The 19,395-nt window shown below is 40.1% G+C and overlaps 1 protein-coding gene and 1 non-coding gene across 34 annotated transcripts in view; both read right to left on the reverse strand.

The window, feature by feature from the left end:
* The window catches only part of SLMAP (sarcolemma associated protein), a 147,352-nt gene extending 129,922 nt beyond the window's left edge, over positions 1–17,430 (reverse strand). For 31 of the 33 annotated variants that reach the window (XM_058726451.1, XM_058726452.1, XM_058726442.1 and 28 more), the window contains exon 1: positions 16,646–17,430. In XM_058726451.1, the coding sequence (XP_058582434.1) occupies positions 16,646–16,843 (198 nt within the window). In that variant the 5' untranslated portion in view covers positions 16,844–17,430. Of the gene's footprint in view, positions 1–16,463; positions 16,561–16,645 lie in introns of those variants that run through there. The other 2 variants (XM_058726454.1, XM_058726453.1) reach the window with 2 other exon arrangements.
* Positions 3,297–3,400, reverse strand: LOC131511210 (U6 spliceosomal RNA). The gene has a single exon (XR_009261412.1). It is a non-coding gene; the product is annotated as a U6 spliceosomal RNA (small nuclear RNA).
* Positions 17,431–19,395: the final 1,965 nt, after the last annotated feature.

A 19,395-nucleotide genomic window follows, 5' to 3' on the forward strand; every position in this document is an offset into this window, starting at 1 on the left:
AGTTTATTCCAGGAATGCAAAGTTGACTTAATATTCAAAAGTCAATCAGGGTTTAATTCATCAAATCAATAACAGAGCATGGGAGTTCCTCTACAGTGTCGTCCATACTTGATATCATCCAACTTTTTTTTAAATCAAACTCAACACCCAAAAAACAATTAACCCAATAAAGAAATGGGCAAAAGACATGAATAGACACTTTTCCAAAGAAGACATCCAGATGGCCAACCGACACATGAAAAAATGCTCAACATCACTCATCATCAGGGAAATACAAATCAAAACCATAATGAGAGACTAACCACCTCACACCTGTCAGAATGGCTAAAATTAACAACTCAGGCAACAACAGATATTGGTGAGGATGTGGAGTAAGAGGAACCCTTTTGCACTGCTGGTGGGAATGCAAACTGGTATAGCCACTCTGGAAAACAGGATGGAGGCTCCTCAAAAAATTAAAAATAGAACTACCCTATGACCCAGCAACTGCACTACTAGGTATTTATCCAAAGGATACAGGTGTGCTGTTTCGAAGGGACATATGCACCCCCATGTTTACAGTAGCACTATCAACAATAGCCAAAACATGGAAAGAGCTCAAATGTCCATTGACTGATGAATGGATAAAGAAGATGTGGTGTGTGTGTGTGTACACACACACACACACGCAGACGGCAGACGCGCGCGCGCACACACACACACACACACACCGGAATATTACTCGGCAATGAAAAAGAATGAAATCTTGCCATTTGCAACAACATGGATGGAACTGGAGCATATTATGCTAAGCAAAATAAGTCTGTCAGAAAAAGACAAATACCACATGATTTCACTCATATGTGGAATTTAAGGCACAAAACAGATGAACATAAGGGAAGGGAAGGAAAAATAATATAAAAACAGAGATGGAGACAATCCATAAAAGACTCTTAAATACACAGAACAAACTGAGGGTTGCTGGAGGGAAGGTGGGTGGGGGGATAGGTTAAATGGGTGATGGGTATTAAAGAGGGCACCTGTTGTGTTGATTACTGGATGTTATATGTAAGTGATGGATGAATCACTAAATTCTACTCCTGAAACTAATATTACACCGTATGCTAACTAGAATTTAAATAAAAACTGGAAACATTAAAAAAACTAAATTAAATTAAAAACCACAACAAAAATAATAAAGGCAGAAGAATGTTTTGTTTTGGTTTTTTTTTTAAGTTCATTTATTTATTTTGAGAGAGAGAGAGAACAAGTGAAGAAGGGGCAGGGGCAGTGGAGACAGTATCTGAAGCAGGCTCTGTGCTGACAACAGAGAGCCCATCGCAGGGCTTGAACCCACAACCTATGAGATCACAACCTGAGCCAAAGGTGGACACTCAACAGACTAGTCGAGCCACCCAGGCGCCCCTATCCAACTTTTTAAAGTTTATCCCCCCAGTAATCTGCACACAACACGGAGCTCAAACTCACGACTCTGAGATCAAGAGCCTCTTGCCCTACTGACGGAGCCAGCCAGGCACTCCAAAATTATCCAACTTTTTAAATGAGCATAAATGGAACTGAAGGTTTAAGTTTACAATTTCCTAGTTATGCTGAACATCTTGCGTTAGTTTATTGGTCATTCTTATTTCTTCTGTGAAATTCTTATTTGTGTTAACCATTTTTTTTCTCTTGAGTTGTGTCTTTTTTGTTAATTTGAACAAATCCTTTCTATATTCTAGACACTTATCCTTTATATGTGATGTGTTTTACAAATATCTTCCCCTAGTTTTTTTTTTCTTCTTCACTTTTTTCATTCTTAATGAAAAAGATAATTTTAATGTATTTGCATTATCAATCTTTTATTTCAATTATGCTTCTTTGTCAATTTTTTATAATATATCCTTCCCTACCACAAGGTCATAAAGATATTTCACACTCTCTTCCAAGAGGCTTAAAAAAAAAAAAGGCAGAGGCACTTGGGTGGTTCAGTCTGTTAAGCGTCCGATTCTTGATTTCGGCTCAGGTCATAACTTCACAGTTTGTGGGATTGAGCCCTGTGTCTGCGCTATTGGCACAGAGCCTGCCTGGGATTCTCTCTCTCATCCCTCTCTGTCCCTCCCCCCATTCTCTCTTTCTCTCTCATTAAATAAACAACATTAAAAATAAATTTAAAAGACAAATTTCTAAAGTTAGTAGTACTTCTAGAATTCCTTTGGAGATGGGACAACTAGGTAGCATTGGCTGAGCATCTGACTTCAGCTCAGGTCATGATCTCACAGCTGGTGGATTCAAACACCATGTCAGGCTCTGTGCTGACAGTTCAGAGCCTGGAGCCTGTTTCAGATTCTGTGTCTCCCTCTCTCTCTCTGCCCCTCCCCTGCTAGTTCTCTGTCTCTCTCTCAAAAATAAGCAAACAACAAAAAAAATTTTTTTCAGAATTTCTTTGGAGAAACGTAGTATGTTGGTAATAAGTGTTTTAACCACCTACTAAATACTAGGCATTGCACCTATATTGTAGGGCTACAAGGCAGTAAAGCCTATTACACTTACCTTTAAGAAGAACATAAATTATTTTTATTATTATTATTATTAAAGAACTAAGGCAGCATAACATAATCAAGTGCTAAGTTTTATGACAAACATGATCAAAGTTCAAAATATTGAAAATAAGAGCTCATACCCTGGAACCTTTAAATCTTGTCTACTCACTATACCTATGAATCCAATCTTCACTTTCCAATCACCCTATTATGAAGTCAGCATATTAAAGCAGATGAGGGTTTTATAACCCACTGTAAAACATATCAGTTTAGTTATTAGAGTTACCTGGGAAGATTAAGGGGCAGTTTGGCTTTTTCCAAAGTTGCATGCAAATCCAAGATTCTTACTTCCAAGGTTTGTGCCTTGGTTCCCTCAATGTTTCTGTCCTACTGCTCCAGCAACCTTTGTACCTCTACAGCCTTCCTGAAATGGAACCTGATTTAGGTTTACCTCTACCATTTAATAGAAACTATCTGGTCAATCCAGTAGTAGAGCTCCTTAACACACAACTGTCTCCTGACTACCTTTCTGGGCTGATGCCTTTTTATGTAGCCCTTTTTGCACCCAGAACATCTGTTATCTTCTACCCTAAATCTTCAGGGTCTAGTTCAAGTCCCCCTTTCTAGACAAACAAGCCTTTACTACCTTAATCATATAGCTCTCTTAATTTCACTTAAAACTTTATTCTTTCCTAATTTGTTCATGGGAGTTAGTTTTGGCTTCCTAATTAAACTATAAGCTCCTCAAAGACTGAAGTAACATCTTTCTTTTTATGTTTTACTATGAACTGCTTCATGAATTTGTGTGTCATCCCTGTGCAGGGGCCATGCTAATCTTCTATCATTCTAATTTTAGTATATGAGCTGCCAAAAGTGAGCCAAAATGCCAAAATGCCAAAGTGAGCATTTTTTAATTAAAAAAAATTTTTTTTATGTTTATTTAAGCAATCTTTACATCCAACATGGGACTTGAACTCATGACCTTGAGATCAAGAGCTGCATGTTCCACCAACTCAACCAGCCAGACACCCCTGAAGTAATATCTTAATACCTTCATCATGTCCCATTTGCCTAATGCAGAATATGCACTCTCTCACATGTTCCCTGATTGACTGACTAGATTCTCATCATATTACTCATTCAGCTCCTTTCATTTCAAATCTTCAAGTAAGGCAAACCAAGTATGCTACTGATTTTTATTGCTATTACCAGGGAAAGTCTACAAACTAGGTAGTATTGGATAATGAATATTAATTATAAGACTATTTGAACTATTTTTACACACAACAATTCTGACACCAAATGCGTGGTGTCTTCCAACACCACTCTCCAACTCTCTAATACAAGCCGGATGTCCTACAATTCCATTCTACACTATCTACCTGGAATTAATGTTGGATCCCATAAGTTAAGGACTCAGTCCCACAAGATTGCATCCAGTTGAGATGCCAGTCAAAAGTCCCAAGTTGTTAGTGATGCTTCCAACCAATCAGCTATAAATTCAGAGGATTCCTAATTCACTCCTCAGTTTTGATAATTCATTAAAACGACTCGCAGTACTCAGGAAAGTGTTTTACTTACTATTACCGGTTTATCATAGAGGATACAACTCAGGAACAGCCAAATGGAAGAGATGGGCAAGGTATGGGGGAAGGGGCTTCTATGCCCCCTCTGTCCTGGTGAGCCACCCTCCCAGTACCTTGTAGCGTTTACCAAACCTAAAGGAGCTACACTGCCTCCCCTCTTGCCAGCAGTGCTCAACTACTCCAAAGACTTGATAGCTCTATTTTCTCCTTCCCAACTGCATTTCCCAGAAAACACCATTCTCTGTTAGGCTTTTCTGCCTCAAACACATACTATTCCCTTGGGCTGGAAAGCCCTGCCCTTTTTTTTTTTAAGATCTTATTTTTAACTAATCTCTACACCCAATGTAGGGTTTGAATTTACAACCCCGAGATCAAGAGTCCCACGCTCTACCGAGCCAGCCAGGTGCCCTCAGAATGCCCTGCTCTTTCTTTTATCCAGCTAGCAAAACCCTACTCACTCTTCAAACAGCAATGTAAAACAACTTTCTCTATGAAGTCCTCTTCCTTCCTTCCACATTTTCTGCCCCCATTCTTGGGGGAAGGAACACATCACTCCCTTAGCTACTCAGAAACAATGATTAACAAATATTTCTATTGTTAGACTTATTTGTATTATATTTTTCAGTGCTACTTACTGGGCACTATACCACAATGCAAGCATTAAACAGTCAGATACTTGTTAAAGAATAGGAATGCATAATGGTCACAATCTAAGTTCAACTATAAGTGAATAATTTATTCTAGTCAAGACAACATCATTCATTCTAATAATCTTTTATCTACCCTCTATATGTCTGCATACCCAAAAGATTCACTGATGACACTCCTATGTTTACTGCAGCGTTATTTACAATAGCCAAGATATGGAAGCAACCCAAGTGTCCACTTGACAGATGAATAAAGAAGATGTAGTGTGTATACACACACACACACACACACACACACACACACACACATATGCACACAGTGGAATATTACTCAGCCATAAAAAAAAGAGAGAGAGATTTTGCCATCTGTGACAACATGGATAGACCTAGAGGGTATTTTGCTAAGTGAAATAAGCCAGATAGAGAAAGACAAATAGTACGTGATTCCACTTACATGTGGAACCAAAAAAAAAAAAAAAACCAAAATAAATGAATAAACAAACAAACAAAAAGTGGAAACAGACCCATATATACAGAGAGAAAACTGATGGTTGCCAGAGAGGAGGAATGGGAGGGATGGGCAAAATGGATGAAGAGGAGTGGGAGATACAAGCTTCCAGTTATGGAATGAATAGTCACGCAGATAAAAGGTACAGCATAGGGAACATGGTATTGTAACAGCATTGTATGGTGACAGATGGTAATAGGAACACTTGTGTTCAGCATAGCACAATATATAGAGCAGTACAATCACTATGTTGTACACCTGAAACTAATGTAACACTGTATGTCAACTATACTTCAATTAAAAAAAGATTCACTGGTAAATAAATTACCTTATGCTTCCCAGATTCAGACTGGAGCTTTTAAACTGTATCTTTCCACCATTTCCCAACTCCCACATTAAGACCTTGATACTACAACTCGCCAGTAATATCAAAACTGTGCATATTAATAAACATTTCAATATTGGAAACCCTCTCCATCTACTAAAGTTTTTAGAACAAACGTCTACCAATAAGGTACACTAAGGAAGTAGTGACAAATATTAAGCTACATGGCACTTCAAAAGCAGCTCTGCTAATCCCACCCACATTTGAACAGTTGTTCTGCACTCTTCTACTTCCTACACCCTAATCTGTTTTCACTAAGCTATTACTCCATCTAACATTCTTTTTTTTTAGAAGAGCTTTTTTGAGATATAATTCATACGCCACACAATTCACTGATTTAAAGTATACATTTCGGAGTGGTGCAACCATCACCGCAATCAATTTCATAACATTTTCGTCATCTCAAAAAGAAACCCATACCATTTAGCAGTCACTCTCTGTATTAGTCAGGGTTCTTAAGAGAAACAGGACCAATAAATAGGATGTGTGTATATAAACAGAGAGATTTATTTCAAAGAATTGGTTCATGTGACTGTGTGGACTGTCAGGTCCGAAATCTGCAGGGCAGGCCAGCAGGCTAGAGACACAGGGAAGAGTTGCTATTGCAATCTTGAGTATGATGGTTCTATGAAGGCAGAATTCCTTCAGAAGAACCTCAGTTTTTTCTCTTAAGGGCTTCAACTAACTGAATGAGGCCAACCCACATTCTGAAGGATAATCTGCTTCACTCAATATCTACTGATTTAAATGCTAATCACATTTTAAAAGTACCTTCACAGCAACATCTAGACTGGTATTTGACTAAAAACTGGAAACTTTGGCCTAGCCAAGGTGACAAATAAAATTAACCATCACACTCCCTGTTACTCCCAAACCCTGGCAACCACTAATCTACTTTCTCTCTTTGGAATTGCCTATCCTACACATTTCATACAAATAGAATACAACATGTGGCCTTTTGTGTCCAGCTTCTTTCACTTAACATAGTGTTTCCAAGGTTCATCGATGCTGTACTATGTAGAAGTACATAATTCCACTTTACTGTTGAGTAACATTCCATTACATGGTATACCACATTTTACTTATCCATTCATCAGTTGATGGTAAATTTGGGTTCTTCCCACTTTTTTTTATTATTATGAATAATGCTACTATGAACATTCATACAAGATTTTGTATGGACATATGCTTTCATTACTCTTGGGTATATACATAGGAGTAGAATTGCTAGGTTAGATGGCAACTCTATAACATTCTGTTTTACCATGCAAACTGTTTGAAAAAATTCAAAACTACAAATTTTGTTTACTCTACAAGCGTAACTACCATTCCTATACTGGTAACATACAGCATGATCTTGTTTTCCAGACCTTAATTTTTGAAACAGAAGGAACTTTATAACTAGCATCTAATACTATAGTTAATATTTCAAGAAACAATAAAAAAACAAAATAGTCATTTTTTCTGTAATAGATTTACTTATGGGGGGGTCATACATACACATATACACACACATTCTATTTAAATTTTTTTTAATGTTTATTTTATTCATTTCTGAGACAGAGACAGAGCATGAGTGGGGGAGGGACAGAAAGAGAAAGGGAGACACAGAATCAGAAGCAGGCTCCAGGCTCTGAGCTGTCAGCACAGAGCCCAGCACAGGGCTCGAACTCACAAACCGTGAGATCATGACCTGAGACAAAGTCAGTCACTCAACCGACTGAGCCACCCAGGCGTGCCCCCACACACATTCTATTTAAAACACAACCTCCTGGGGCGCCTGGGTGGCTCAGTCAGTTGGGCATCTAACCTCGACTCAGGTCATGATCTCGCAGTTCACAGGTTCAAGCTCCGCGTCAGGCTCTAGGCTGACAGCTCGGAGCATGGAGCCGGCTTCAGATTCTGTATCTCCCTCTCCCTTTGACCCTCCCCTGCTCACGCTCTCTCTCTTTCTCAAAAATAAATAAACATTGAAAAAAAATTGTTTTAATAAATAAAACACAACCTCCAAACATACTAAACTTAGAAATTATCTGATGTAAAAAAAAAAAAAGTATCATTTTTTTGTTTATTATAGTATCTGAACAGTGATACTCCAGTATCCTTACACATAAAGAGTTGTTTTTATTCAATCTGTAAAATATTAAGTGATTAATAAATACTGTTTGAGGAACTAATCTTCAATTAAAACTCTAAACTGATGGGGACACTTGGGTGACTCAGTCAGTTAAGTGTCCAACTTCAGCTCAGGTCATGACCTCAAGGTTCGTGGGTTCAAGCCCCGCATCAGGCTCTGTGCTGACAACTCGGAGCCTGGAGCCTGCTTCAGATTTGGTGTCTCCCTCTCTCTCTGCCCCTCCCCCCCAAAAAAATAAACATTAAAAAAAAAAATACTAAACGGATTTACTATCAAAATATCTAAGAGTTAATAGACAATAAGGTTTTTATTTAATGCATTTTTTTTCTTCTGATCTATTTTTCACTAACAGGCTGGTGATGAGATTAATGATGAAGAGCGCTGAGGTAGCAAGCAACAGAGTGGTCGAAAGTGCGCATTCTACAATCAGATGACTGGGGTCTGAATCCTGACTCTACTACCATCTTTGTTACCCTGAACAAATTCCTTCACCTCTCTGAACCTCAGTTTTCTCATCTGTAAACAGGATAATAATACTACCTACTTCAGAAGTTTGTTGTGAGGATTAAATGAGATAATACATATAACTCTTAGCACACCACCTGGTAAATACTCAATAAATGATAGCTATCACTTTTACAGAAGTCTGGATGCTGGTCAGAACTCAGAGCATATTAACATATTTCAGATAAGCCTACCACAATTCACTTAATATCATCAGCTAAAAAGTACATTTTTAAAAAACATTTCTTTTGAGAGAGTGCACATGCGCATGGGTAGAAGAAAGACGGGTGGTGGGGAGTCCCAAGCAGGCTCCATGAGCCCGACACGGGGCTAGATCCCACAAACCACGAGATCACGACCTGAGCCAAAATCAAGAGTCAGAAGCTTAACTGACTGAGCCACCTATAGGTGCCCCAAAAGTATATTTTAAATTATCATCCAATCACTTATGAAAAAAGTAACAGAAAACTATGTTTCTTTACCTACATACCCAAGTAGGTAAATACACAGAAAAAAGTTTTGAAAATTATATACCAAACTAATAATAACAGTTACTTCTGTAGTAGAGAAGGAGGATGGGAGGTAGCTATGTTCAGGAGGACATATATATTCTCTATATAGATTCCTATTGCTTGAATTTTTGAGAATGTATTCCTGATATTTGCATAAGTAAAAAATAAGAAGTAACAGCTTAAAAGTCCATATTGGAAATTCATTCTGCTTGGCTCAGCCAGAAAAAATCAGTAGTTATAAATGTAGACAAACCTATAAGCCTGAAAGTACTGACAAAACCTTAATACAAGTAAATAAGAAAACAAAGTTTCTTACAGCTTTAAATTAAAATCTAACCCAAATTAAATAATTGACAAAGAATACAGTACTAATCACCAAAAACTTCCATGTTTTCAAATGCCTATACAAACTTTTCAACTTTTCTTCTTTATACCTATCAGCCACACTCCTTAAGGATAAAAGATTTACATGGGAGGCAAGTTTTTCCAAGGCTGTTTCAGTTATTTGCATAAACACCCAAATCCAAATCAGTTGCCTGAATGCAAACCTAAGAAAAAATATATTTACTGCTGGAAGTAATAGAGGTATGTTTAAAAAATACCAGCTGACTCAGAGAAATAATTAACTCAGGTTCACACAGTCTTTGAAAGTCTTGTCATATGATACGATTTCAGTTATGCTCCCAGAAAATTATAACTTAGCCTATTTTTCAAGAGAGCAAAAGGCAAATTTTCATTATAATAACTGTTCAGTCCATAAGATAGTTTAGAATAAATGTCTAGCAGTTGGCTTTCATTTCGGGGAGGAGCTGAGGGGAGTAGAGCAGAATGTAGATTCTGGTCCCAACTCCCATAGTTACTAATAGATGACCTTGTACCAGTAACCTCTAAACATCCAACTCCTTTAGGATAAAATGCACCCAGCCTGTAGCTGCTCTACATACCTCCTAGATACGTGTAAGAGTGTTACTTACACATATCAAGTGAAATAAGAAAGTACTCTGATTATAAAATCCTTAAAACAAAAGTAGTATTTTGCATGAGAATGGATATGTATGTAATACCTCAAAATTAATATCACCAAACACAAGATTATCTATGGTCCCAAAACGCTTAGCAAAGCATCTTGCACACTGCAAATTCTCAATAAGGAATGATTTATACAAAGACTACCTATTGGTAATTGAGTCCATGATCTCACATTAAGAACTAACTCAAATGACCTTCTGCCCTTTGACCCCCCTCAGGGTTTGTAGAAGTACAGACTGCTCCATTGTTCAGACATCACTCATTCAAACATTTGTGTAGTGCCTATCCCCTTGTTCTCAAGAGCTCACATCTGGCAGGGCAACAGCACATTTGCATTATAGTTATTTTGTTGTCTGTGTCCCATAATGAAATTATATACAAAGTTCTATGGAAGTGTAAAGGAAGCAGCAATTAATTCTTTAGTCAGTGGGAGTTAGGGAAGGTTTCACATTGGAACTGGGCCTCGAGGGATGAAGGGGAAAGGTCATTCTGGAAGACAAAACAGCAAAGAAGGCACTTGTTCTAGGAACAGTGAGCACTGTCACACAGCTACTGCACAGAGTTTAGGGCAAAGGGAAAAAAAGAGTAAGAGAAGATGGAGCTGGAAAAAGGAGAAATGAGAGAGATTTTGAATGGGTTTGTACATCAAGTTAAAAATTAACAGGGCAGGGGCGCCTGGGTGGCGCAGTCGGTTAAGCGTCCGACTTCAGCCAGGTCACGATCTCGCGGTCCGTGAGTTCGAGCCCCGCGTCAGGCTCTGGGCTGATGGCTCAGAGCCTGGAGCCTGTTTCCGATTCTGTGTCTCCCTCTCTCTCTGCCCCTCCCCCGTTCATGCTCTGTCTCTCTCTGTCCCAAAAAATAAAAAATAAAAAATGTTGAAAAAAAAAAAAAAATTAACAGGGCAGCAATTAAGAATTTTGAGGAGACTTGTAAACTGTTCATTCATTTGTAGTGGCAGAGAGAGAAGCACCAGCAGGAGAATCCTTAGAACATTTCCGCAGCTAACAAATGCCATCATTTTTCTTGATTTAAGTAACTGACATACATTAAGAACCAATCTCAGTCTTTTCACTTAAAAGTCTAAATGACAGACACTCTCCTCCCTATTTACCAAAGAGAATAGATACTAAGCTCTAACATAAATACCACTTGAAAAAAACAAATAGGAGCCTGAGAAGGCAAAGAGTAGATTCAACCTAAGAAGTAAAGTCAAATACCTAAGCAGGAAAAAAAAAAAAAAAAGGTTTCAAGTATATACACCACCCATATTTTTAACAGCTTGGATAGATAAAATGTTTCATTAATTTTCCACTATTGTGAAAAGTGTGAAATGAATCTGTTTTGGATATACAACTTGGCCTTCTAAACATGTTTACATCAACGTGTCTTAAACATAACATTGGTCGATTATAACGCTTTCTCACAAAAACCAGCACCTCTTAATGACATTTTTACTTCTATCAACAAAAAAATCTGGTAAAGCAATACACAAACAAATAAAATCAATGATCTGATATTTTCCAAAAGCTGAGGCCAGGATCTCTGCTGTCATATTTAGATGCGGGGAAGAAGAAATTATCTTGGCTATCAAATTCTGGAGATTCTTCTCTTTCAATGGCTTCCTTGCAATGTCCTTGGAATGTGACATATCACACCTGCTTTTATGCCTTTACTTCAGTAATTCTTCTCACCCAAAACTCCTTCTCCTGGTATTTACATCCGTTATTTACATCTGCCTTACTTTAAGTCCTAAGGTCTATCTCAAATTGTTATCTCATCCATGAATCATCCCTAAAATCTCCAGAACTTACAGAACCTCTCTTTTTGCTCAAGTCGTAATAGGCAAGAATAATATATTTGTCTTTTCTCACTTTCTGGCATTTAATCATTTTTATTCCTACTGTGAGCCTGGTCTATGCCCTTACAAAATGACATCATGTCTAAACTGTTACAAAGCCTCGGAATAGCAGAGAAGTTAAGAGCTTGGGTTCTAGACTCTCTAGAGTTAAGAGTCCAAATGCCTACATTCGAATCCTGGCTCTACCATTTAATAGCTATGTGAATTTAGGCAAATTAATCTAATCTAATCTTTCTGTGCCTTAATTTCCTCAAAGGTTAACATGGGAAAAATAAGCACCTATCTTAAATTGTTATTTAAGGATTAACTGTTAACATGTAAAGCAGTTAGAACAGGACATGGTACATAGTTAGTGCACAACAAGTGTTAATTAAGCAGTTACCCATTTGCCCTTGCTCCAGGCCTCCCTACATATTGTTGTTGTATCACTTTTAAATGGTGGTTCTGTTATGTCAGCGCATAGAACTTTCCCTGGTCTCCCACAGTGCATGGATCCATGCCCTTGGTAATTAAGGTACTCCACAACTATCTACTCAGCTTCAGTTACTCAGCATCTACTTTATACAAAATAAGAGACAGATATAAGGCAGACACACCCTCTGTTTCATGGTCTGACAACTAAGTATAAAAAAGAGATACAAACATAAAACATCACACAGAATGGATGTTCACCCATAGCTACTCTCCAAAAACACTCTCGAATCCAACAAAATCGATTTCATCAGTGATGGGAAGATGTCAAACTCATTCAAAATTATCTGCTTTTGTCTGTTTTATTTTACTCTCATCTCCTCAAAACACACACAAAAACCACCCAAAAAAGGATACCTTTTCTTAGTGTGTAACTATCCACCCCTATTTTAAAGTCGAATTAAAACACCATCACTCTTGCCACTTAAACTTATTTAATACTATCTTGTCTCAATCAACTATTCTCAAAGTGTATAGTCACCCTCTCTATCTAAAACATAGGTTCCTAGAAAGAAGGAGTAACAATCTCTTCCCAGTTTTTGTCGTTTTCTTCCCTCTCATCACTGTGCCCTCCACTAACACAGATCATGATAGAACAGGTGCTCAAAAATATGCATAGAATTTAAGTAAAAAAGTGAAACTGGAAGTAGAATACTCCTACTACTACCACTTATTACCAATTACTAAGTAAACTAGAGTTAAGAGTGGAAATAGACTACTGTATCAACCACTAGACTATCACTTGTCCATAAAGCCTCAAATCAAGTGGGACCACCGAAATCAGGAGGTAGTCCACTCACTATCCCTTCTATGTAACCACCACATGGAGAGATTTGCTTCTTCAGTGGTACCTTGGAACAATGGAAGGATTAAAAACATTCCATTATCTGTCATCTTATTTCAAGAGCCTGACCTCCAAAAAGAAGTGAAGGATGTACACAGGGCCAGCATCCAAGAGGGCAAAAACCAACTGCTACACCCCTAAGTAGATGATTTGGGAAAACTTATTAAATTCCACTTTGTCACAAAGCTGTTGCTCTCCAACAAGCAGGTTTTAAGTACCATAACACATTCCACACACTTAGCATTAAAAAAGTATCACCTAGGGGCGCCTGGGTGGCTCAGTCGATTAAGTGACCGATACTCGATTTCGGCTCAGGTCACGATCTCACAGTTCATGGGATTGAGCCCAACATCAGGCTCACACACTCTCTCTCAAAATACATAAATAAATAAACATTTTTTTAAAAAGCATCACCTAGATTTCCATGTGCCTATGTTTTCCAAATTTTCTACAACGAACATGTATTACTTGAATAATCAGAAAGCTTCGTGTTTATTACTTCTTCCAGCTCTTTATTTTTGAGAGAGAGAGAGAGAGAGAGAGAGAGAGAGCGAGCATGCAGGGAGGGGCAGAGAGAAAGGGAAAGAAACCGAATCCCAACCAGGCCCCGCACTGTCAGCACCAAGCGTGATGCAGGGCTCAAACCTACAAACAGTGAGATCATGATCTGAGCCAAAATCAAGAGTCAGATGCTTAACCAACTGAGCCACCCAAATGCCCCATTACTTCCTCCAGCTTTTCATGGGTCTCCCTTAATGGCTAGTGCCAAATGCAAAAGTCACGAGGTAAAAGTCAACCAAAGGGCATATTACTCCAATTTTCCACCTCCCGGGGAAAGTGCCAATTTGAACAAAGTTCTCAACTTCATTTGTTTCAATTTTAAAAATTATTTCTACATATGCCATCACATGAAAGAAAAACAATTGTCATTACCTTCCTAAGACTCCACAGCAATACAGCAAATTGCAAAGCGCTGCCTAAATGGTTCCCTGTTTCCCCACCTTAAACACCCTCCTCCCTAAGTACTGATCTCTTAATAAGGACCCAAAAAGGTGCTCAGTAATTTACATGATTATCTCAATCCTCAAAACAATAGTAGGTACCATTATTATCCCCAGGAGACAAAACTAAAGTTTGAAGACATTTGAAAAATAAAAACTTGGGGGTACCTGGGTGACTCAGTTGGTTAAACGTCTGACTCTTGATTCTGGCTCAGGTCATGATCTCACGGTTTGAGAGTTCGAGCCCCATGTCAGGCTCTGTGCTGACAGCATGGAGTCTGCTTAAAATTCTCTCTCTCTTCCCTTTCCCAGCTCATGTTCGTTCTCGTTCTCTCCCTTTCTCTCTCTCTCTCTCACCCCCCCAAAAATAAAATAAAATAAAATAAAATAAAATAAAATAAATTAAATAAAAATACAAACTTGCCTAAGGTGATGCTTGCAGAAGGAGGGGATTCTGGTGTTGTACAAAGAAATTTGCTGGGAATATATATTAGGCTCAGTGACTTTTGTTAGGAGAAATCCTCAAACAGGAAATTTCACACATAGAAAACAATAAGTAATATTTGGTCAAACTATGGGTTTTCTTTGGACTTGTGTATCTCAGGATATCTGGCACATAACAGGTGCTCAATAAAAACATGTCTGTTCAAACCTAAAATTTAAATAATTCATAAAACAATTTGATCACATGGCAAAATCCGACAGGCTATTTGCTTTAACTAAATTAGTTTGTACAACAATCAATAATTATATCTATGCCTAAAGTAATGACTTCATGTCCTGAAGTGTTTCTAGCTAAAGCAGAAAAAAAGTGAAAATGGAAATAAGCTATACATCTTTTAAAGTTTTTTCTAATTACAAATTCCATTAAAAATTTTAACGTCATCTCAATTTATACAATACTCACTATTGATCTATCCTTAGCCATCTTAAAATAACCTATTGTGAGGGTTTTAGTATAGCCATGAAACACACTGTTCATATAACCACTATTTTTTAAATAACTAATAGAAAAAATCTGAGTCTCCTTTGAATAGTGTATCAAAGAAGGTGCATTTGCAGATTATGTACTTTAAGGAAACCTGTTATCTGATTAAGTTGGACCTTAGCTTAGACGAAAAGGTAAAGCTGATTAAGTTAGGACACTAGCAGTTAACTGATGTTTGAATTTGATAGCTGGAAAGATGAGTTTTGTGAACACTCACTTTAAATGCTTATGGGTAATCTATGAAGTCTTTTAGGCATCCAAATTTTAGTTTCCAGGGAGAAAAAAAGGGTCTGTTCCATAGGTAAATGAACATCTGGTGTTATACAGAAAAATTAACATATTTTTCAGTTCTCATCCTACACACAGAGTAGGGCATAGGTATTATGCAAGCACAATCTTTTCCTCCTTTCTTTAAAAAATGATTTATATAATAATTCCTTAATTCAGTAGCAACAGAAATAATGTTTTCTCTTTTTTGTTTTGTTTTGTTTTGTTTTGTTTTTTAGGCTCAGGCTTCTTTCATTCCAAAACCCTACTCTTCAAGACTTAAATTCTTCTTTTAAAAAAGACCTAATCATTTAACTCAGAAAGAGCAAAAAGTCAGGAGGTGAAACCCAAGGTATTCCTATTAGTCTTACATAACTTACTCTAAGTTGGAACTGATACAATAGCTTAACTAAAACCTGAGGTATAAGGACAAAAATCAGTTCTTTAGTATATTCTCCACACACATAAAGAGTTTTAAAAATTAAAAAGGCCTTATTTTTTTTCTTGCATTCTTAAAATATAAGCACCCACTACAGAATAAATTAGGGCACCAATATAAAATGCAAAAGAGTCACACTTAAAGACCATTAAATTCATCCTATCACATCGAGGTAATGCAATTGACAGAACTGGGAAATAATTTCAAATAAATTAATTTCTTAACACTGGCTTTTAAAAATCACCTCTGTAAGTATGCATTAAGTATTTTTTATAAGTTCTTGCAGGGAACATCAAAAAGTGATTTTCAAAAGCGATGTATGTATGTTCATCCATCTTGCAAACAAAACTGAAAATGTAAAGTTACAGTTATTAGTGCTTAAATGAAATTGGCTTTTAAAATTGCAAATTACTCGTTCATGGGTAAATATGTATCAAATCTTTCAAAAATGTAAATTTACACAAACAACTGTCCTTACTAGGAAGACCCTGATCTGCACTCAATTAAAAGCTATGTGTTAACTACATCTCACCACTGAGACACCTGAGCCTCAGTGTAATACCAGCCACAGATTCCCTGCATTGCTTTGGAAACTGCTGCTTGCTTACTAAAGCACTGAACCGCAAATTCGCCTTTCTAAAAAGACTGGAAGCAAGAAGCCAAGTTTCACTATCTAGTTTTCCGAAATGAATTAGGGTTTGCGATTTCACTGGGAATGACCACATTATCAAGATGCCATCGCCCTCCCGAGGCATTTAATTACAGTACCTTCTCTGTTTCCATTCAACCACCTCAACTAAACTTCCAATAGAATCAGACACACAAAAAGTTGCTTCCATGGCCTTGCTGAAAGTCTCCTCTGGGTGCAACGCTGGGATCCTGCATATATTACGCAGAAAGGGCAAAGGGAAACGAAAAGTAAAGATTGTTAGATAACGTGGTGACATTACCTTGCCCGTCTTGTGATCAAACCAGACGAGAGCGTGGTTCCTTGACAGCACTTTGCAATCAAAGGTAGCATTATTCTGAGCTGGTCGACAGCGGGCCACGGAGCGGCCGATTTTAATAGGTTCGTCCAGGTAGACATGGCGCTCCTGAAATGGGTGCGAGTTCGGGCGGCAAGTGAAGATGGCCAAGGCTGACGGCATCGAGGACAGACTGGGGTGTCTCTCCTACCAAGGGACAAAGAGGAGTTCCACCGGATCCGGACTGCCCTTCACAAGCTTATACCCCTATCCCCCCCAAAATTTTAAATTAAAACAAACTGCGCATTGTCTAAGCATAACCAGTGAACATCAACAACTCTTCACTTGAGTGGGAAGACAAGCCAGCGCAAGCCCCATCACCTCCTTTAAAACCCAGCAGCGCCCTGATCAGACAAAGTCCCCGACTGGCAGCTTTCAGTCCATCCTCTTCCCTGGGAAGAAAAGGCTCAAACATCGGTCAGCTCCGGCTAAGAAAACTCCTGGAAGACAGTTCAGGGACTGGAGGTATCCAAGCAGATGAGTCACACACCAATTCTTGTGTTTTGTTTGGGATCGCGGCCGCTTTTCCCCCTCGGTGGCGGAAATGTTGCAGCACTGCAGCATGAAGGAAGGGTCGGTTCCGTGCGGCCAGGAAGGTCCTTTTGGGCCGAAGGAAGGTGTAGCCGAGCACCTCTGGGCAGCCACCGCCCGTCTTCGAGGGCCTCGAGAGTGGAAGGGCAGGGGCGAGGGGGTCGGTGAGGGGGTCTAGACGGCCAGCGGGACAGTCTGCATTGCTCTTGCTGCACGGAGGCCACCCGGGAGGTGGCACGGGGTCCCTGGCACGAGCCGAGGCAGCGGTGGCTGGGGTCCTTGGCTCGAGGAACGGGGACAGGCAGAGGCGCGGGCAGCGGCCGAGTGGGGACTCCCGGGCACCTGGCGGGCGTCCCCGCGCCCAGGGCGGGGATCCGGCTCGGCAGGCCGGTGCGGACCGAGCGAGGCGCAACCCCGGGGAGGCTTGGGGGGTCTCGGCCCGCAGGAAGTTGGTCCCTGGACGTCTGAGCTCCTGGCTGCTGCTCAGCACACGGGCAGCCTTCCTTCAGGGTCGCCCCCACGAGGGTCGCATCTCAGGGACGGCAGCCGCAGCTCCCAGCGGACGAGGAGGTGGGGGAGGGAGGCTGGCCCGGAGATTGGGGGAGAGGCCTGGAGGCCCCGGGCTGGGTCCGCCGCAGCCTCCACCACTCGCGGCCGGTGGAACACGCTCAGGCTGTGCCCGACAAGGCAGGAAACTTTCCGACCTGGTGGGGAAAACATCAAAACAAACGGCCGTCAGGCGCCGGTGCCCGCCCGCCTCAGCCCGCACCCCCTTCAACCCGCCCCTTGCCAGTCCCCACGACTGGCCAAGACCTCGGCCGACCTCTCCGCGGACGAGCTGCGGGGATTTAGAGCCCGAACGCCACGACGGGTCCAGCCTCCCTCGCCGCCACCACCACCGCCTCAGCTTACCTTGCCAGCGCCGGCCGCCATAGTGACTCTGACTGAAACCTACCCGGTGCACCGCCACGGGAACGCGCACCCTTCAAGGGCCCTCCTACCCCCTCTCCCGCGCCGTAGTCCAGGGTTGTCACGTGTTCGACGCCGTGGAAGCCATGATGGTCAAGGGCAGAGAAGAGGGCACGCTAATTTTTAAGGAGCCTCCAGGCGCCATGTTAGTTAAGGGCTGGAAGCTTCAAACCATGGGACAACCTTTATAACCATTTTGGTTAAGGGCAAGAGAAAATTTGACCTGTTGAAGGCTTTCCAAACAAAACGTGACAACTTCCTGCGTTACCATCTTGGTAAGAAGACACCAGCTTTTACTAAATTTTAGTCATCATACTTCTCGTTGAAGATACCAACGAGCGAAGAGAACAGACACATCCGAAGGAGATGTTCATTTGCAGTCATCTTAGCTGTGGGCAACACAGTCCCCCTACAGCCGCCTTAGGTGTGGCCAACCAGATTCCCACAAGTCTCAGGATTTGTGCATCTAAAATGAGATCCCTCCTCCCCCTGCAAAAGTCTTCTGAGAATCCTGCCCAGAGAAAAACTCTTAGTCTCCGCATTCCATTTCGAATGACCATTCTTCTCTTGGGACCTATCACGTCCCCCAGGGCTCCAATGCAGATTCTACCCCGGAAAGAGTGTGACTTCAGAAAATTTAAAATCACCCTGTTTCCAGAGAAAGGTCAAACAATTTCCAATATGAAAAAAAAGAGGGTATAGTCCCCATTCATAATATTATGGTAGATGACGAGTCTGTAGAAGGAAAAAATACAAAACCTAAAAGAAAATTTCAAGAAAAGATGGTGGGAAGGAGTTTTATTCATTTAGAACCAATGGTGGCTTCATTCTTCAAATTCCTTTGACAACAGGCTCTACCACTGTGTGACCTTGAGTTTATCTAAAACTTTTCTAAACCCTTTCAAGCCTCTTTTTCTCATCTGTTACTTGGAGATGATACATAACTCACATGTTATTGGGAGAATTCATTTCAATACTTACATATAGGAGTTCGGCCCTGTCCTACCTGTCCCAAGTTCTGTGCTGGGCCCTGGAGACACAGTTGAACAAAACCTCAATCCCTGTCCTCTGAAAGCACACCTGGATACTGTGGGATAGGAAGGGCGGTGGGGAGGAGACAAACGCATAGATATTTCACTTTGATGTAATGAGGGCTAAGATGGAAGCAAACAGTG

The sequence above is a fragment of the Neofelis nebulosa genome, chromosome 4, assembly GCF_028018385.1.
Source record: "Neofelis nebulosa isolate mNeoNeb1 chromosome 4, mNeoNeb1.pri, whole genome shotgun sequence".
NCBI classification, from domain to species: Eukaryota; Metazoa; Chordata; class Mammalia; order Carnivora; family Felidae; genus Neofelis; species Neofelis nebulosa.